The sequence below is a fragment of the Pogona vitticeps genome, chromosome 4, assembly GCF_051106095.1.
Source record: "Pogona vitticeps strain Pit_001003342236 chromosome 4, PviZW2.1, whole genome shotgun sequence".
NCBI classification, from domain to species: Eukaryota; Metazoa; Chordata; class Lepidosauria; order Squamata; family Agamidae; genus Pogona; species Pogona vitticeps.
Window position 1 is genome coordinate 158,714,854 of NC_135786.1, and position 17,920 is coordinate 158,732,773.

General features: G+C 40.5%; 1 protein-coding gene across 1 annotated transcript in view; it reads left to right on the plus strand.

Moving 5' to 3' along the window:
- Nucleotides 1-17,920, plus strand: part of CDYL (chromodomain Y like) — a 192,505-nt gene that overhangs the window by 162,261 nt on the left and 12,324 nt on the right. Inside the window, exon 5 of the mRNA XM_020789833.3 lies at nt 605-815. Coding sequence (XP_020645492.1) covers nt 605-815 — 211 coding nt within the window. The remainder of the gene's footprint in view (nt 1-604; nt 816-17,920) is intronic.

Genomic DNA, 17,920 nt, shown 5'->3' on the forward strand with positions numbered 1-17,920 from the left:
TTTCTTAAAAATTAAAGACTAGTTTTACTGGATGATGGCATACCTGTGTGCCATAGACACAGTCAACAAGGGTGAGAAATGCTTTCCCTTCCATATATTTTACATCAGCTCCCAGACACCCCAGTTAGCATCACCCAATGATAAGTAATTATGGATTTGTTGTCTAAAACATAGCCATAACTCCATATTTCCTGCTTTTAGACGTAGGCTGTTGAAAGTAAAAGTAACATCATGTTGTTGTGTCAGTTGCTTCTGGCAGTTAGTGTTCATTGCTTTATTTGGAAACAGCTTTTTGGCCAGTGTGGAACAAATAGCAAGCTTGTTAGATTGATTTTGACTATTCGTGTACTTTGCTTTGTTACTTAACAGTTTTGTAAGGGGTTCTGACTTTTGATTAATCGGCTTCTGGCTGGAACAATATTGCACAATGTTGCAAGAAAGGAGATCATTGGTAGGAACTTATGGTTTTGCTTAACAAGATTTCAGGAAAATGTAGTCAAGTCTTCGTTGATAATAACTATAAATAATTTTGAGATCATATGGCTCAGGTGTTTTTGTATTAAAATATGAATTGTCATTACACTACTTATTTATTTTATTTTAGGAATTTTGTAAATACTTTCATTCAGTTTAAGAAGCCCATCATTGTGGCAGTAAATGGCCCAGCCATTGGACTTGGAGCATCTATATTACCTCTCTGTGATGTGGTTTGGGCTAATGAGAAGGCTTGGTTTCAAACTCCATATACAACATTTGGGCAAAGTCCTGATGGATGTTCATCCCTCACATTCCCAAGGATAATGGGCCTGGCATCTGTGAGTAATCTCTGAAGAATTTTATAGTACCTTTATTTATAATATTTGGTGTTTTGGTGATCTGTCTTTCCTCTTACATATCTGATATGCTGAAATATAATTCTACCACCAATGTTTGTGTAAGCGGCTCACCAGCAATCATGTCCCTCCTAATATATATGGGATATCTCAACATGTTTCTCCCAGTTAGTAGTTTCATAAACTGATACCCCTAAGGTTGCTTTGTCTGAAATGAGCATGTGTACAACAAACAAAATATTCCATTAGCAAAAGTATTAGCATTTCAGTTGATCAGTAGTTCTAATATATAAAACCTAAATTCTTCTGTTGGAGTGATCCAGAATTTTGTCAGCAACCAACAACTCTTAAATATCTCTGGCTCCTGATCACTCATTGTCTATTGTTAATGATGGCTGCAGTCCAGCATGCAGTTTGGTGTGTATAAATACCATTGATCCCTGTGTTATTGAAGTCCCTGTGCCTGTGCTTTGCATTCCAGCTGTTGATTTTGACATTGAGTCCTAGAGAGAATAGAAGAATGTTTTAATGATATCACAGTTGCTCTTTTAGTAAAGCTCTTCTTTATTTAGGGAAGGAGGGGAAGCTTGTGAATCAAAGGCTAGTTTCTAACTTAATAAACTGTTTAAACTACAATTTATTAAACCAGAAATGTTATATTCAAAGAAGGTCAAATATGATGACAAAAATAAAAGTAGTCTCTTATCTTAACCTTATAACCTGTATATCTGTAGATGAAATGGGGCCTGGAGGGTTTCCTTTCATGTTCAAAATGAAATTTCAGGAAGAAATAAATAAATCAGAGAGAAATGCTGGACTTTCTCTATAATGTTTCCCTTGTGCAAAGAACATCCAGAATCTTAGAGTTATGCACAGAAATAAGTAGGTGTCTGATGCAATGGGCACATAAGATGGTATAAAACTTGGCATTTAGTAAAAGATTTGTCCTTATTGTATGACTTTGCTATTTCCACCCATGCAAGTTCTCACATAAATGAAACAAATTATTTATATAAGGCCACGCTGCTCTTTATTACAAAATTTAAAAGGCAAGTACACTCACAGTGATTCCTTACTTTTTGTTTTAGTTCAGTTGGTGTAGCATATCACCCACATACAGTTTTAAAGTTGAAGTTTTTCATGCTAATATAAAGGTTAATGGACTTTTTTCTGACATAAATCTCTATTTGAATTCTCCAGGTTTCTCTATTTGTTCTTTTTTGTGTCTCTTTAATAATAGGAAGCATAAAAATCATGCATATAACATTATTTTATAAATGGCAGAGAAAAATTCTTACCATGTATTTATTCAATTCTTTAAGAGGATGACATATTTTGTGAATGAAACCTCCACATAATAGTTAAAAAGCACATATTGCCTGCTTCAAAGTCAGAGCTACACTAATGCCCAGTGGGACTAAATTCCCAAGTAGAAGCACTGCCAGAGAAAAAGCCCCGCCGTGTTCTCACCAAATCTCCTGGTGGTGGGATATGCTACAGAGTCTTAAGAGGAAGATAATAAACGTTGTATGGCAGTTGGTTTTTATTCAGATAGCTTGGCCCCAATACATTTAGAATGTGAAAAGTTAATATCAATGCATTGAGTTAGGCTAGTAGTTCTCACCCCTTCACGGATTGCTGACTTTTCGTGGCAAAGGGGCTTGAATAATTCAGAGAAGCTATGGGCTATGTCGTGCATTGACACCCAAGAAGGACAGGTCATAGTGTGGAGTTCCGACTAAAGGCAATCCACCTGGAGCAGGAACTGGCAAGCCACTCCAGTATCTTTGCCAAGAAAACTCCATGAGCAGAAACAAAAGGATAAAAGGTATGACGCTGGAAAATGAGCCCCTCAGGTCGGAAAGCATCCAACATGCTACTGAGGAAGAGCGGAGGACAAGTACAAGTAGCTCCAGAGCTAATGAAGTGGTTGGGCCAAAGCCAAAAGGATGCTCAGCTGCGGACGTGCAGGGACATGAAAGGGAAAGTCCAATGGTGCAAAGAAAAATACTGCATAGGAACCTGGAATGTAAGATCTATGAACCTTGGTAAGCTGGATGTGGTCAAACAGGAGGTGGCAAGAATAAACTTTGAAATCCTGGGTGTCAGTGAACTAAAACGGACAGGAATGGGCAAATTGAATTCAGACGATTATCATATCTACTATTGTGGGCAAGAATCCCATAGAAGAAATGGAGTAGCCCTTATAGTCAACAAAAGCGTCGTAAAAGCTATACAGTGGTGCCTCGCTAGACAGTTACCCCGCATGACAGTTTTTTCGCTAGACATTGGCTTTTTGCAATTGCTATAGTGATTCGCAAAACAGTGATTCCTATGGGGGAATTTCACTGGACAATGTTTGGTCCCTGCTTCGCAAACCGATTTTCGCTAGACAACTATTTTGACAAGACAGCGATTTAAACAGCTGATCAGCGGTTCACAAAGCAGCTTTCCTATGGCCGATCTTCACTAGACGACAATTCTTCCCCATTGGAACACATTAAACAGGTTTCAGTGCATTCCAATGGGGAAATGCTTTTCGTTAGACAATAATTTCGCTAAACAGCGATTTCAGTGGAATGGATTATCATCATCTAGCAAGGCACCACTGTATTAGGATACAGCCTCAAAAATGACAGAATGATTTCAGTACGAATCCAAGGCAGACCTTTCAACATCACAGTAATCCACGTTTATGCACCAACCAGCAATGCTGAAGAGGCTGAAATTGACCAATTCTATGAAGACTTACAACACCTTCTAGAACTAACACCAAAGAAAGATGTTCTTGTCATTATAGGGGACTGGAATGCTAAAGTAGGGAGTCAAGAGATAAAAGGAACAACAGGTAGGTTTGCTCTTGGAGTTCAAAATGAAGCAGGGCAAAGGCTAATAGAGTTTTGTCAAGAGAACAAGCTGGTCATCACAAACACTCTTTTCCAACACCTTAAGAGGTGACTCTACACATGGACATCACCAGATGGGCAATACCGAAATCAGATTGATTACGTGCTCTGCAGCCAAAGACGGAGAAGCTCTATACAGTCAGCAAAAACAAGACCTGGAGTTGATTGTGGCTCTGATCATCAGCTTCTTATAGCGAAATTTAAGCTTAAACTGAAGAAAATAGAAAAAACACTGGGCTAGTCAGGTATAATCTAAACCAAATCCCCTATGAATACACAGTGGAAATGAAGAATAGATTTAAGGAACTAGACTTGGTGGACAGAGTGCCTGAAGAACTATGGATGGAGGCTCGTAACATTGTACAGGAGGCAGCAACAAAAAACATCCCAAAGAAAAGGAAATGCAAGAAAGCAAAGTGGTTGTCCAACGAGGCCTTTCAAACAGCAGAGAAGAGAAGGGAAACAAAATGCAAAGGAGATAGCTGAAGTTACTGAAAATGGAATGCAGACTTCCAAAAAATAGCAGGAGAGACAAGAGGGCCTTCTTAAATGAACGGTGCAAAGATATAGAGGAATATAATAGAAACGGAAAAACCAGAGATCTGTTCAAGAAAATTGGAGATGGACATGATAAAGGACAGAAATGGCAGGGGCCTCACAGAAGCAGAGGACATCAAGAAGAGGTGACAGGAATGCACAGAGGAATTATAAGTGGGGGCTCGACTTACGAACAGCTCGACTTACGAACGTTTCGACTTACAAACCGCTCTCATAGGAATATATGGACTCGACTTACGAACTTAGATTCGAGCTACGAACTCTTTTTTTTTCCTTTTTTTTAAAGCTAAGTCATCTTAGGTTAAAAGGAAAAAAGAAAAATATCCCCCTCTAGTGGCAGAAGGCGGAATAGCAGCTTCCCATTAGTTTCTATGGACGAAAAGAGCAGATACGGATTAAAAGGTTTTCAATGCATTCCTATGGGAAATGCAGATTCGACTTAAGAACTTTTCGACCTGAGAACTGCCTTCCAATACGGATTAAGTTCGTAAGTCTGTACCAGAAAAATCTAGATGTCCTAGATAACCCAGATAGTGTGGTTGCTGATCTTGAGCCACACATCCCGGAGCATGAAGTCAAGTGGGCCTTAGAAAGCATGGCTAACAACAAGGCCAGTGGAGGTGATGGTATTCCAGTGGAATTATTTAAAATCTTAAAAATTGATGTTGTTAAGGTGCTACACTCAATATGCCAGCAAGTTTGGGAAACTCAGCAGTGGCCAGAGGATTGGAAAAGATCAGTCTACATCCCAATCCCAAAGAAGGGCAGTGCCAAAGAATGCTCCAAATACCGTACAATTGCACTCATTTCACACACTTGCAAGATTATGTTCAACATCCTACAAGGTAGGTGTGACGTCCTCCTTTCACGTCACAATGGTCACGACACTCTCTCATTCACACTTTACTTGCTGCCACCAACCACACTTATTGATCTGACTCATCAGACAATGGTATGGATTTAAAAATTAAAAAGGATTGTTTATTGAGAAAACATAAATAATAGTAAATCACTGTAGAAACTAAATAAGGCAATCAATGTAATAAAGTATCCCCCTCAATCACTCTCTCATTCAGACCTACTCTAGCACAGTATCTCATAACTTGAATAAACAGGCCCTAACACTCTATCTCATCCCAATCTCTCTTCAAAATCCCCAAATCTCCCCAATCTGCCCTCACCACATTCACTCCCGCCTTATATACATTAACTCCACCCACTGAAGTCCCACCTCCTGTCCTGCCATAGGCAGATAAACTCCAGCCATAGCAGTGACAGGCAGGTGACATCATCACAGCCGTCACATACCTCCCCCCTTATAAAGTTGTTTTGCGATTAAAAGCTAAAGTGCTTTTCATTCCAAAACAACTGCACATGAAACATACGAATACATACCCCCATATAACCATAATATAACCACATAACATTTTTAAGTATGAACATATTTTCTTACATATACTTACTTTCCAAATACACATCTGCAAAAATATACACATAGGTAATAACACAGTCACAGTATCAATTTGCAACTTTTTACAGTACACTTAGTTAAATTTTTCCCAAGAGTCCATGTTTACTCATCCGTCGTCTTCAGGTCTTCGGGATAAGGCGTCAGCAACACAGTTCACAGTCCATTTGACAACCTTACCCTCTAAGTAATAGTCCTGCAAAATGCGAGCCCATCTCATTAGTTTACAGTTCTGGCCTTTCATAGTCTTTAGCCATATAAAAGGTGAGTACTCCATGCACCAAATGAAATGTCTCTTCCAGACGTAGGCCTTCACTTTCTGGATCGCGTAAACGATGGCCCAACACTCTTTTCCGATGGTCGACACGAGCTTTTCTTCCTTTCGAAGTTTCTGGATCAGGTAGGACACAGGACGCTGGTCTCCGTTGTCATCACACTGGTACAGCACAGCTCCTACCCCGGCCTTCGTAGTATCGATGTGGACGATGCATTCTTTATTTAAGTCTGGAGCATGCAACACCGGGCGGTTGGTTGATGCTTCTTTTAGCTTTCCAAAAGCCACCTTGCAGTCATAGGACCATGGAACAAGGTCACTGGTCCTTTTTTCCATCAGCTCTGGATCATTTCATTGTAACACTCCTTTGGCTACATCAGGTTTGCTGGAGAACACTTCTTGATACTTAGTAACTAAAGTTCTAAGACCACTTTGCTGTTCACTGGATAGAGAAGGGCTGATCTGCACCTCCTGCGTGTGGAACTTTTGTTGACCCCTCCCTTCCCAGAAGGGCAGCTCATGTTCCTCTTTCCCAGCTGCTTTCATTGCAAACAGCACATTTCTCTCTTCTCTATAGTATGGTTTGAGGGAATTGACATGAACGACTCTTCTGCCTAAACTTTCGTCCTCAATAATATAATTGAGGTCATTCATTTTATAAATGACTCTATAAGGACCATTCCATCTTAGTTGCAATTTGTTCCCTTTAATGGGTCTCAGCATGAGAACTTCATCCCCAGGATTAAACCGACGTTCTCTTGCTTTTTTGTCATACCAGTGTTTCTGTTTGGCTTTTTGAGTTTTTAGATTTTCAACAGCCAAATCCAGATTTCTTTTGAGGCCGTTCATTAAAGAGTCAATATAAGTGACTACACTTTGGGGGTCTTCTTCAATATCTTGTTCCCAATTTTGCTTGATTAGATCAAGCGGTCCCCTCACATGTCTCTCAAATAATATCTTAAAAGGGCTGAAACAAGTACTCTCTTGTGGGACTGATCTGTAGGCATATAAAAGTAACTGTGAGTTTTGGTCCCAGTTATAATAGTTCTCAGCTAAATAGGCTTTAATCATCCTCATGAGGGTTCCATTGAATCTCTCTGCCAACCCATCACTTTCCGGATGATAGGGAGAATTCTCTAAGTGTTTCACTCCACAAATCTGCCACATTCTAGTTATAAGCTTGGATGTAAAAGATGGTTCTATAATGTCTGCTTCTAAACGTTTAAAAGGTGTTGAAATTACTGGTAAAGGGCACATCTTAACCTCAGTCTGGTCACTGTTATAACTCTGTTTCTGGCACATATCAACTTTCTGACAGAAATTTCTAACCTGTTTTTCTATTTCAGGCCAATAAAAGTTTTGGGAAATTCTCTGTTTGGTCTTATTAATTCCCAAATGTGCTGCAAATATGTCTGCATGTCCCTTTTCCAGAATCATGGGGCGGTATTTATCTGGTACAACCCACAGACTTTTAACTTCAGGTCCCCCTTTTGTAATATTGATCAGTTTTTCTTTATCAAGCAACCCACGTTTAATAATAAAACGTTCAGGGCACTCAGGGGATAATTCTTTGTCCTCCACTTTGTCAAAACAAGTTTTTAAGGTGAGGTCTAATGACTGTTCTCTGACAACTATGTTTTTCTGAGGTATTTCTAAAGTAAACGCCTCAGCTTGGGGAATAATTTCTTCTTTCTCTCGACATTCAGTACCATTCCCTGCCACCTTAATTTGTTCTGTTTTTGATCGTGTAATCAACAAGGCACTTTTGACGTGTTTTGATAAATCAGTACCAATAAGGACTGGTGTAGGAATCTGAGATGAAACCCCCACTCGCCAATTACCTCGCCATCCCTGATATTCAACTAAAACTTCAGCCACAGGTAAAATCACTACCTCTTTCCCAATCCCTTTCAGGGTCAGTTGCTGATTAGGGATTAAACAATTCTGAGAAACAGTATCCGAATGACAGATAGTAACTTGGGAGCAAGTGTCTCTTAAGGCAGTATAGTTGTTTTCAAATATTTTTATTTTGTCCCCAGCTGATTCAAGTAATTGAGAATTAGTCTGAATATATAAGCAGTGTCTAATCTCAGCTATAGGCAGACTTTCATCATTACTGGAAATCTGTTCTCTCAATGTATCAATTTCAGAGCTCTTAGCTGCCTCTGCTTTCGTTTCCACGGTAACAGAGCTATCTCTGGAGGGAGTCATTTGGCTGTTCTGTATGCAATATACAGCCTTTGTCTCTTTTACATTCACTTTCTGAGGAGAATTTTCTTTATTTTGTTTTGTATTAAAACACTGGGAAGCAGTGTGTCCCCTCCCCTGACAGGCAAAGCAAATTTTCTCCCCCCACGAGCTTTTTCCGGCAAATCTTTCTAATTTTTCCTTTCCCTCCAAAAACTGTTTCTTGGGTTGGCCCTGTTCTGAAGGCTTTTCAACAAAATGGCCGCCCATTTTTGGCGGGCCCTGAACTAACCCTTTGGAGTACTTAGGGGCCCATGTTTTTCTCATGTATTTTCCCTCAGAATTTACAGGCCCCCTTATTTGAGAAACAAAATCAGCAATCTGAGCTGTCTGTCTAACATCTGAAGGTTTCTTTTCCTGTACCAAATATTTAAGTTCACCATGGAGTAAGGAATAGAACTGCTCCAGTCCTTTAACATTTTTTAATTGTTGAAAGGTCTGAACATTCTCCTGTGCTAGCCACCGGTCCAAACATTTTTCTAAATTAAAACCAAGCTGTGTGTAAGTTTCATCTGATCCCTTTGTAAGTTTTCTGAATTTCTGTCTTAGGTGTTCTGCATTAATGCCAAATCTAGTAAAAACCATCTTTTTAAACTCTGAATAATCTTTGCTGAACTCGATTGGCATATCAGCATAGACTTCTGCCATTTTCCCACTAATTAAAGACCTTAAAATTATCATTTTCTCTGATTCCCTGACAGAAAAATCTGAACATGTTCTTTCAAAAATCGTAAGGAAAGATTCAGGTGAATCCCCCTGTTTATAAGAAGGAAATTTCTTTAAATCTGTTTTTGATAATTGGCCCTCTTCCGGGCTAGAATTTCGGTTGTTGTTATTATTTTGATTCATCAGTTCTAACTTCCTAATTTCAAAAGCCATACGTTCCCTCTCCAGTTCAAATTGCCTTTGTCTCTCTCTCTCTCTTTCCTCCATCTCCATTTCCATTTTCTCTTTCTCTAGTTGTTTCATCCTAAATTCATGTTCCTGGGCTAATTTAATTTTCCTCAGTTCTGACAACTGTTCACCAGTACATTCTTCCTCCTGCACTGAGGCAAAATGGTCCCTTTCGCCATCACACTCATCTCCAGACCTTTCAGACATCTCTGGAGATTTTGGCTCACTTTCAGCCATTTGGCAACGCGTTAAAGGCATGTTACTTTCACAAAAGGCTCCTTACTATTTTCAAGCCTCTGGGTAAAAATACTGTACTATTTTTCTTTTCTGTGCTCAGGTCTGATATTTATTAGCAGTGTACACCAGCTGATCTGGCTAGGCCTGTAACTGTAACTACGCTCCACTGGCGTGTCCTTCTACCCTTTTCCCTGGGCCTCTTGCCCACAAAGGATACTTTATCTTATATTATTGCCTTTGGCTGACTCCAATTTCACCACAGCTCTACCCTCTCTCAGGTGCTGTTTACCATGGAGATCCCTTAGCTTTGCTGCTCTTGGTCTGTCCCCTCAGAGTTCACCTAACTCAGGACACTCTGACCAAGTTACCACAGCTTCTGCTTTTGGGCCACTCTCCCTCACAAAATGGACACCACAGAGCTCATATATCAGTGCTTCCACTCTGAAGCTTAAGCGCCTCTCCACTAAATTTGCTCCCCTTGAGTCAAATTCTAGAGAGTTACCACGCTTTACACTTCAGGTGACCCTAACTGAAATCCTTTTGCTCTAGTCCCTTTAACCAAGGCTTTACTGGACAAGTCGCATCCCACACGCTGGACAACAGTTTTATTGTGACGTCCTCCTTTCACGTCACAATGGTCACGACACTCTCTCATTCACACTTTACTTGCTGCCACCAACCACACTTATTGATCTGACTCATCAGACAATGGTATGGATTTAAAAATTAAAAAGGATTGTTTATTGAGAAAACATAAATAATAGTAAATCACTGTAGAAACTAAATAAGGCAATCAATGTAATAAAGTATCCCCCTCAATCACTCTCTCATTCAGACCTACTCTAGCACAGTATCTCATAACTTGAATAAACAGGCCCTAACACTCTATCTCATCCCAATCTCTCTTCAAAATCCCCAAATCTCCCCAATCTGCCCTCACCACATTCACTCCCGCCTTATATACATTAACTCCACCCACTGAAGTCCCACCTCCTGTCCTGCCATAGGCAGATAAACTCCAGCCATAGCAGTGATAGGCAGGTGACATCATCACAGCCATCACAGTAGGCTTCAGCAGTATGTGGACTGAGAACTCCCAGAAGTACAAGCTGGATTTCAAAGGGGCAGAGGAACTAGAGACCAAATTGCTTACATGTGCTGAATTATGAAGAAAGCTAGAGAGTTCCAGAAAAACATCGACGTCTGCTACATTGACTATGCAAAAGCCTTTGACTGTGTGGACCACAGCAAATTATGGCAAGTTCTTAAAGAAATGGGAGTGCCTGACCACATCTACAGTATCTCCTGAGAAATTTCTATGTGGGGCAGGAAGCAAGAGTTAGAACTGGATGTGGAACAACTGATTGGTTCAAAATTGGGAAAGGAGTACGACACGGCTGTATATTGTCTCCCTGCTTATTTAACTTATAGGCAGAATACATAATGCAAAAGGCAGGACTGGAGGAATCCCAAGCCGGAATTAAGATTGTCAGAAGAAATATCAACAATCTCAGATATGCAGATGATACCACTCTGATGGCAGAAAGTGAGGAGGAATTAAAGAACCTCTTAATGAGGATGATAGAGCGCCAAAAATGGTGTGAAGCTCAACATCCAAAAACTAAGATCATTGCCACTGGTCCCATCACCTTATGGCAAATACAAGGGGAAGATATGGAGGCAGTGACAGATTTTACCTTCTTGGGCTCCATGATCACTGCAGATGGTGACAGCAGCCACAAAATTAAAAGACGACTGCTTCTTGCAAGGAAAGCGATGACAAACCTAGACAGCATCTTAAAAAGCAGAGACATCACCTTGCTGACAAAGGTCTGCATAGTCAAAGCTATGGTTTTTCCAGTAGTGATGTATGGAAATGAGAGCTGGACCATAAAGAAGGCTGACCACCGAAGAACTGGTGCTTTTGAATTGTGGTGCTGGTGGAGACTCTTGAGAGTCCCCTAGATTGCAAAGAGATCAAATGTATCCAGTCTAAAGGAAATCAACCCTGAGTGCTCCCTGGAAGGACAGATCCTGAAGGTAAGGCTCCAATTCTTTGGCCATCTCATGAGAAGAGGAGACTCCCTGGAAAAGACGCTGATGTTGGGAAAGTGTGAAGCAAGAAGAGAAGGGGACGACAGAGGACGAGATAGCTGGACAGTGTCATCAAAGCTACCAACATGAATTTGACCCAACTCCGGGAGCAGTGGGCCTGGCATGCTCTGGTCCATGGGGTTACAAAGAGTAGGACACGACTTAACAACTAAACAACAACAAAGTAGTTCTCAACCTTTTTCGAATAACAACTTCCTTTTATAATAGTCAAATAACCTAAGACCTATTCACACACACCCCACACACACATGCATAAAAAGGCATTTTTGATGGAGTAAAGTCATCCCTTTTCACAAAGTAGAGGCTTCTTTCTCCCTCCAGAGGGCTTGTTTCTCATACATACACATACACACTAACTTTAATATCCTGCTCTGAAAGATCAAAAAAGAAATTATTTAACTAGGATGCAATCCATATAAGGTGAACCACCGTCCCCCAGAAAACACTTTGTAACCATGATCCCTAGGCTGGGGAACACTGAGATAGTCACAGAAAAAAGTAGGAATCCAGCAGTTGGTACACATGACTTGTATAATATAGTTTACAAAATACACACTATCAGAAAGCAGTCTGACTGTGGCAATTTGAACCACTGTAGTTTTCAGATACTATTCAAGGGCAGCCCAATGTAGAGCTCAACAGCAGTAATCTAAATGAAAAGTAAGTAAGAAGCCTAGTGCCCTCCTTTTCTTTTAAACTCCACCTTGTATTCCTCTCAGCATGGGCAACGGGGATAGGACTTGTAACGTAGAAGGTTTAGCAGGTGCCAGATTGCCTATTCCTCACTAAGGCATGTGCAACTGTGCCAGATCCATTTTTTTCTAGGAAGGGACAGAGTTCTACACTAGATAAAAGTGGCAAAGGGACTTGTTGCCAGAGCAGCCAGATGAAACAGTGCTGGATCTAGGAGTTCTTCCAAGCTGATCCTTCAGGGAGAGTACAACTCCATCTGGAAGAGTGGTTCTCTGAATCACAGATTAGACTATCTGCTGATCAGTAGAACAAACCTCAACTTCTTAGCCCACATCCAGTCTGTCATTACATCAAGGAGATAGCTTGGGAGTTCCACAACCTCCTTAGCATTAGTTTGAAAAGAAAGAAAATGACTTTGTATTATTGGTATACTGATGATATCTAACTCCAGAATCCCAAGTGATCTCTCCCAACAGAGCTTAGATCTGAAAGTGCAAAACAGAGCCTTGAGAAGCCCCAGAAACTAGTGGAAGCAAAACTGAGTAATAATTGTTGTCAGCACCCCCTGGGAATAGGGCCAAGCAATAATCCCTAGCCACATCCCCTAAGAATGTTTAGACAAATAAATAACACTACAATCACTAGGAAACAAGGCATCCAGCAGAACATGTGGTTGATGTTGTCAAATGCTGCTTTGCAGTCTAGCAACATCAAATGAAACATATTCCTCCTGTTTGATAGGTCATCCAGGGTTCACAAAGGTGTTTTGGTTTACTAGGTTAGGCTTGAACCTATATTGAGAAGGATTCAGATAATTAGCTATCAAAGGAAGCCAGGTTGAATGACAGACTTTTTCTTGCTCATTAGCTTCCATGATAGTGGAACGGTTCTTTTTTTAAAATGGTGCTATAAGTGTGAAAAACTTAATAGAGGGGATGGGGACTAACCCATTCTATGCATGTTCATAATGTTGAGTTGAATGGCAATTGAATAGTGCAATGATTGTATTTCTGTATTTGACATAACCCTCCTATCAGTAGCAATTTGTTATCTTCACCCATTTGTAATGCAGGAACTTCAAGCAAGTGAAACCATTACATACTTATAGTGTACGTTTTCTCCTGAATGCTAATTTATATGACCTGAAGTAGAGTCGTCCCGTTGTCAGTTTCACTGGGACTAGACAACATATCCCCTAAAACAGACCCAACGAAAATGAATCAAGTGCATCAGTAATTGTCCTGGGATTTTGCTTTTCAGTAAGGCTGAGACTACATACCACATGAAAGAACTAGTATGGGATTTCCCATTGTCAAGAAAGAACAATATTGTGATATGAGGTGTTATACAGATAAGTGGCATTTCAAGTTGCTACAACATGACAGTTTAATTAATCCAGCTTTTAAATGCCAACACGATAGTTAATGCCTTTGCCTGGGCACCTCTTGTTAAACTAATGCTCACTAAAAATTACTCTGCAGGTTGCTACCGATAAATTTTTTATAGGTTTAGCATGACATTTAATTACTGATGGCATTTGAATAGAGCTTATCTCTAATCAGCTAGCATTGCTAAAGCTGGCAGCTTAGTTTCTGTTAATATAGTTTTGTTTGCACACAGCAATGTATGTATTTAGGGTTGGAGTATGTTTAAAAATATAATAACATAATAAAATAAAGTCTACACAAAAGAAAATATCTGCAATATATTAATGGCATTTTGCTTGAAGCCTCATGTTTTCATAAAACCTTTAACAATGCTTTTTTAAAGCCTGAGTATTTATAAGAACTGTACAGTAGATGTTCTCTTGATTCCATGTCTATATTTAGACTTATGTAGTGAAAGTGTTCTCACATGAAATCAACTATGGAGTTTCTCAAATGAGAAACCAAATAGGGCAGTTAAGTCTATCACTATTATTTCACCTCTTGTTTTATCAGAGCACTCAGAATAGTGAATGACCACAATAGCCTATTACTGTAGAAGTACCTTCCCATGTACAACCAGTAGACTTCTTCTCTTGCCCAGTCTCATAATTATGTGACAGATACCGTTTTTATGAGAGTGGTTTTGGAGAACCAGGTGTCAGGGCATGTTTATACAGGCTTACACAGGAGCGGGCTGGAGTGGGCTAAATAGGGTGACTTATGGTCGGGTGTAGGTCTAGTATACCATTTGGTGTGATCACTGCATCCAAACGGCATGTGCACTTCGAATGATCTTATTTGGTCCACCTCAATTATGAAGAAGAAAAAACTCTCTTCTTCAGCTTCTACACTACAAAGTTTTGATTTTTAAAAAATTCTAAGGAGTATGGTGCATCAGCATTGTCATAACAGACTCGATAGATAGATAGATAGATAGATAGATAGATAGATAGATAGATAGATAGATAGATAGATAGATAGATAGATAGATAGATATAGATATAGATATAGATATAGATATAGATATAGATATAGATATATTGTTTCCTTCCTCTGCCCCTCCAGGGAAGAGCAGAGGAAGTATTTAATTTCACTATACAGTTTTGGCTAAGTTGAAGTGGCTAAGTTATCCTTTTAAGCCAGTTAACAATATTGGGGAATTAAAAGCAGAAGAGAAATGTAAAGCTTCAGTCTCTACTTTGGCTCATTTCCACTGACTGAACTTACTGGAAAGGAACCAAAAGAGAATGATCATACCTGCACCTAAAAGCAGAAAGGCCCATGTAGGATTGCTCTGAGGATGGGCTGGTTCATCATCTGACTACCATCTAAAGCAGTGGTTCTTAACCTTTTTGAAAGAAACGCCCCCTTGAGCCATTGAGGAAGTTATCATTGCCCCCCTCCCCACAGTAGCACAGCGGCGGTGCCACCACAGGGAGGGGGGCAATGATAACTTCCTCAATGGCAGCGGCATGGTGGCTCCATTGCCCCCCATCATTCCCTTCTGTTCCTTCACCCCTGCATCACCCCTTTTCATTCCATCACCCCCCTGAAAAATGAAACCACCCAGGTTAAGAACCATTGATCTAAAGCACTGGTTCTTAACCTTGAGTTACTCAGGAGTTTTGGACTGCAACTCCCAGAAGCCTTCACCACCAACTGTGCTGGCTGGGGTTTCTGGAAGTTGCAGTTCAAAAACATCCGAGTAACAAAGGTTAAGAACCACTGATCTAAAGGACTGAACCAGCCAGTCCCCTCAGCAGCCCAAACAGCAGGACAGATACTCATCTGAATAAATCCTCAGTGAATTTTTTGTCCAACTTTACTACTATTTTACTTCCATGAGAATGAGAGGGGCATTTCATGTTCTAATGTCTTAGTTCCCATCTTTTCAGTAATAAGGATACCAATTGCATGCAAGTCGCTTTCTGATATGACTTTAACCCACTCTATTATTAAGCAAGTATATTAATCACGTTGAATATGTTCAATCTGCTGGATTTCCAAGCACCATGTTATGTTCCCTTAATTAATCTGAATATATATAATCTCAGTTCATGATAGTTTTATCACAGTTTAAATTTTTTTTTCAGATATAAAAAGTATGTGCATCTGAATAAAAATACATTTATAATATTAGCATATCAGTGTTGCAGCTTGTCCAGCAATTAATCTACCTAGCTTTGAATTCTAAAATAGCCATGCCAAGGATTAGGTTGTAATATCAGAGGTCACAAGAAGCCTGAGGTTTAGTTTACTGATTAACTGATTAAAGCCAAAAGGAACTGGGAACATCCACTGGATCCAAATGGGAAGGAGATACAGAGTCTCACAATGTTGTTGTTGTTTTAAAAAAGTTTATTGCAGTTCCAAAACTGCTCAACATGTTCCAGGCCAGTCAGTATCTGGCTTTCTTTAGGGGTAATAATTTTGCAATATGTAATGCAGATCTCTTTAAGTCTGATTCTCAGCTCCACTAAACTACTGATCCAGACTGAAAGAGATTTGCATTGTGCAATTATTACTCCTCAAGAAGGCCGTGTATTGACTGGGCCAAAATGGCCAGGCAGTTTTTAAAGTGCACACTTCCCCTTTCCTGTTTAACAATATCTCAAGACTTTGCCTCTCCTTCACATTCAGACATGAGAATATTGCCCCACGGTGGCTGCTTGGACTTAATCTCAGCGGTGACTGTATGGCAAGTTGTCTTTGTATAAGCAGGTCTCAGTATCCTGGTCCAAGGTGTTTCTCTTTGGTCCTGAGAACTCCTGTTGTATAGAAGAACCCTTGATCCATGTGATAGACTCCTGAAATCAAGCAAATGGTTTGCTGCTACCGTAAATCACTAGTTACAAGAAAACCCATTACTTTTTTGTACCAAACATACAGTATTTTGTTGCACTCAGGGAAGGCTTGCTCATCTTGGAGGAATGGGGAGCAGCAACGACTGGTTTCTGCTGATTTCCCTTTCCTCCTGCGTTCCCCTGTGCCCCCTGGAAAGTTGTCCTGGAGGGATAAGAGACTCTTTAGAATAGCATGAGAAGTGACACCGAAGGCTGCAAAAGGATAGGAAGCGTGTAAAAATGAATGCCCCCATTTCTCTGGTAGCTTTTTCTGTTTCCCATTTCCTTCTGTCATACCAATAAAACATAATTTTTACCAAAGAGAACTCCAGATAATGCTTATGATGAAACGGTTGACAAACATTCCCCTTTGCTGGATGATTAACATTCCTCTGAGTAAACCAAGAATGCAACATATACTGCCTTAAACAATTCTGAATTACAGTGGCTCTTTCCAGAATTTTTCTAGACAGTACTCAGAAGTGATTTACCATTCCCTTCTTCTGGGGTACTCTGGGGCTCTGCAGTTTTCCCAAGGCTACATAAGCTGGTTCTTCTTTTAGGGAGCACAGTGGTAAACTGAACTCCCAACCTTTGGTTCCACAATTAACTGACTGAGCAATCCATCCAGTTCAGTGTGTTTCCTTTCCTGTTTGTTGTCCTATCAGTTTCATTCTCCTTAAACTCAATCACTTTAGAGCAGGCTTGTCCAACCTGCGGCCCGAGGGCCACATGCGGCCCAGGTCAGCTCGTAATGCGGCCCAGTGCAATTTTTTATTTTTAAAGAAATTCCAAAGTTTCAAGTTACATTGCCGGCGCTTGCGGCCGGAATGTGGCTGGGGCATGTCACAACAGTAGAGGGGGAGAAAGGGAAGGAAGGAGTGGGAGGGGAGGGGACAGGGGGCTGCGTGACTGCATTGCGCCATCCCTGTCAATAGGTGGACCCCCTCCCGGCCCCATAAAGCCGCCAGAGTCAAAGCTGGCAGCCTCTGCTGTCTGAGATCGCAGCTGCCGGTAAGCACGCTTGGAGTGGGGCTGCGGAGGACGGCTAGGGCTGCCCCCCCATGCGGCCCAAACCAAATTTTCATCTTCTAATGTGGCCCAGGGAAGGTGAAAGGTTGGACACCCCTGCTTTAGAGGAAACTGCTTTTTCTTTAGAATGTTTGCCACATATGTCTATACATATGGTTAGCAGTGTGAAATAATAATGTATTTTACTATACAGTGGTGCCTCGCTTTACGATTGCCCTGTTTGATGACAAAACTGCATTACGGCGATCACAAAACAATGTTTCCTATGGGGGAATTTCGCTTTACGATGATCGGTTCCCTGCTTCGGGAATCGATTCTTCACAAAACGACAATTTTTCAACAGCTGATCGGCAGTTTCAAAATGGCTGCTGGGTAAACAAAATGGCCCCCCGC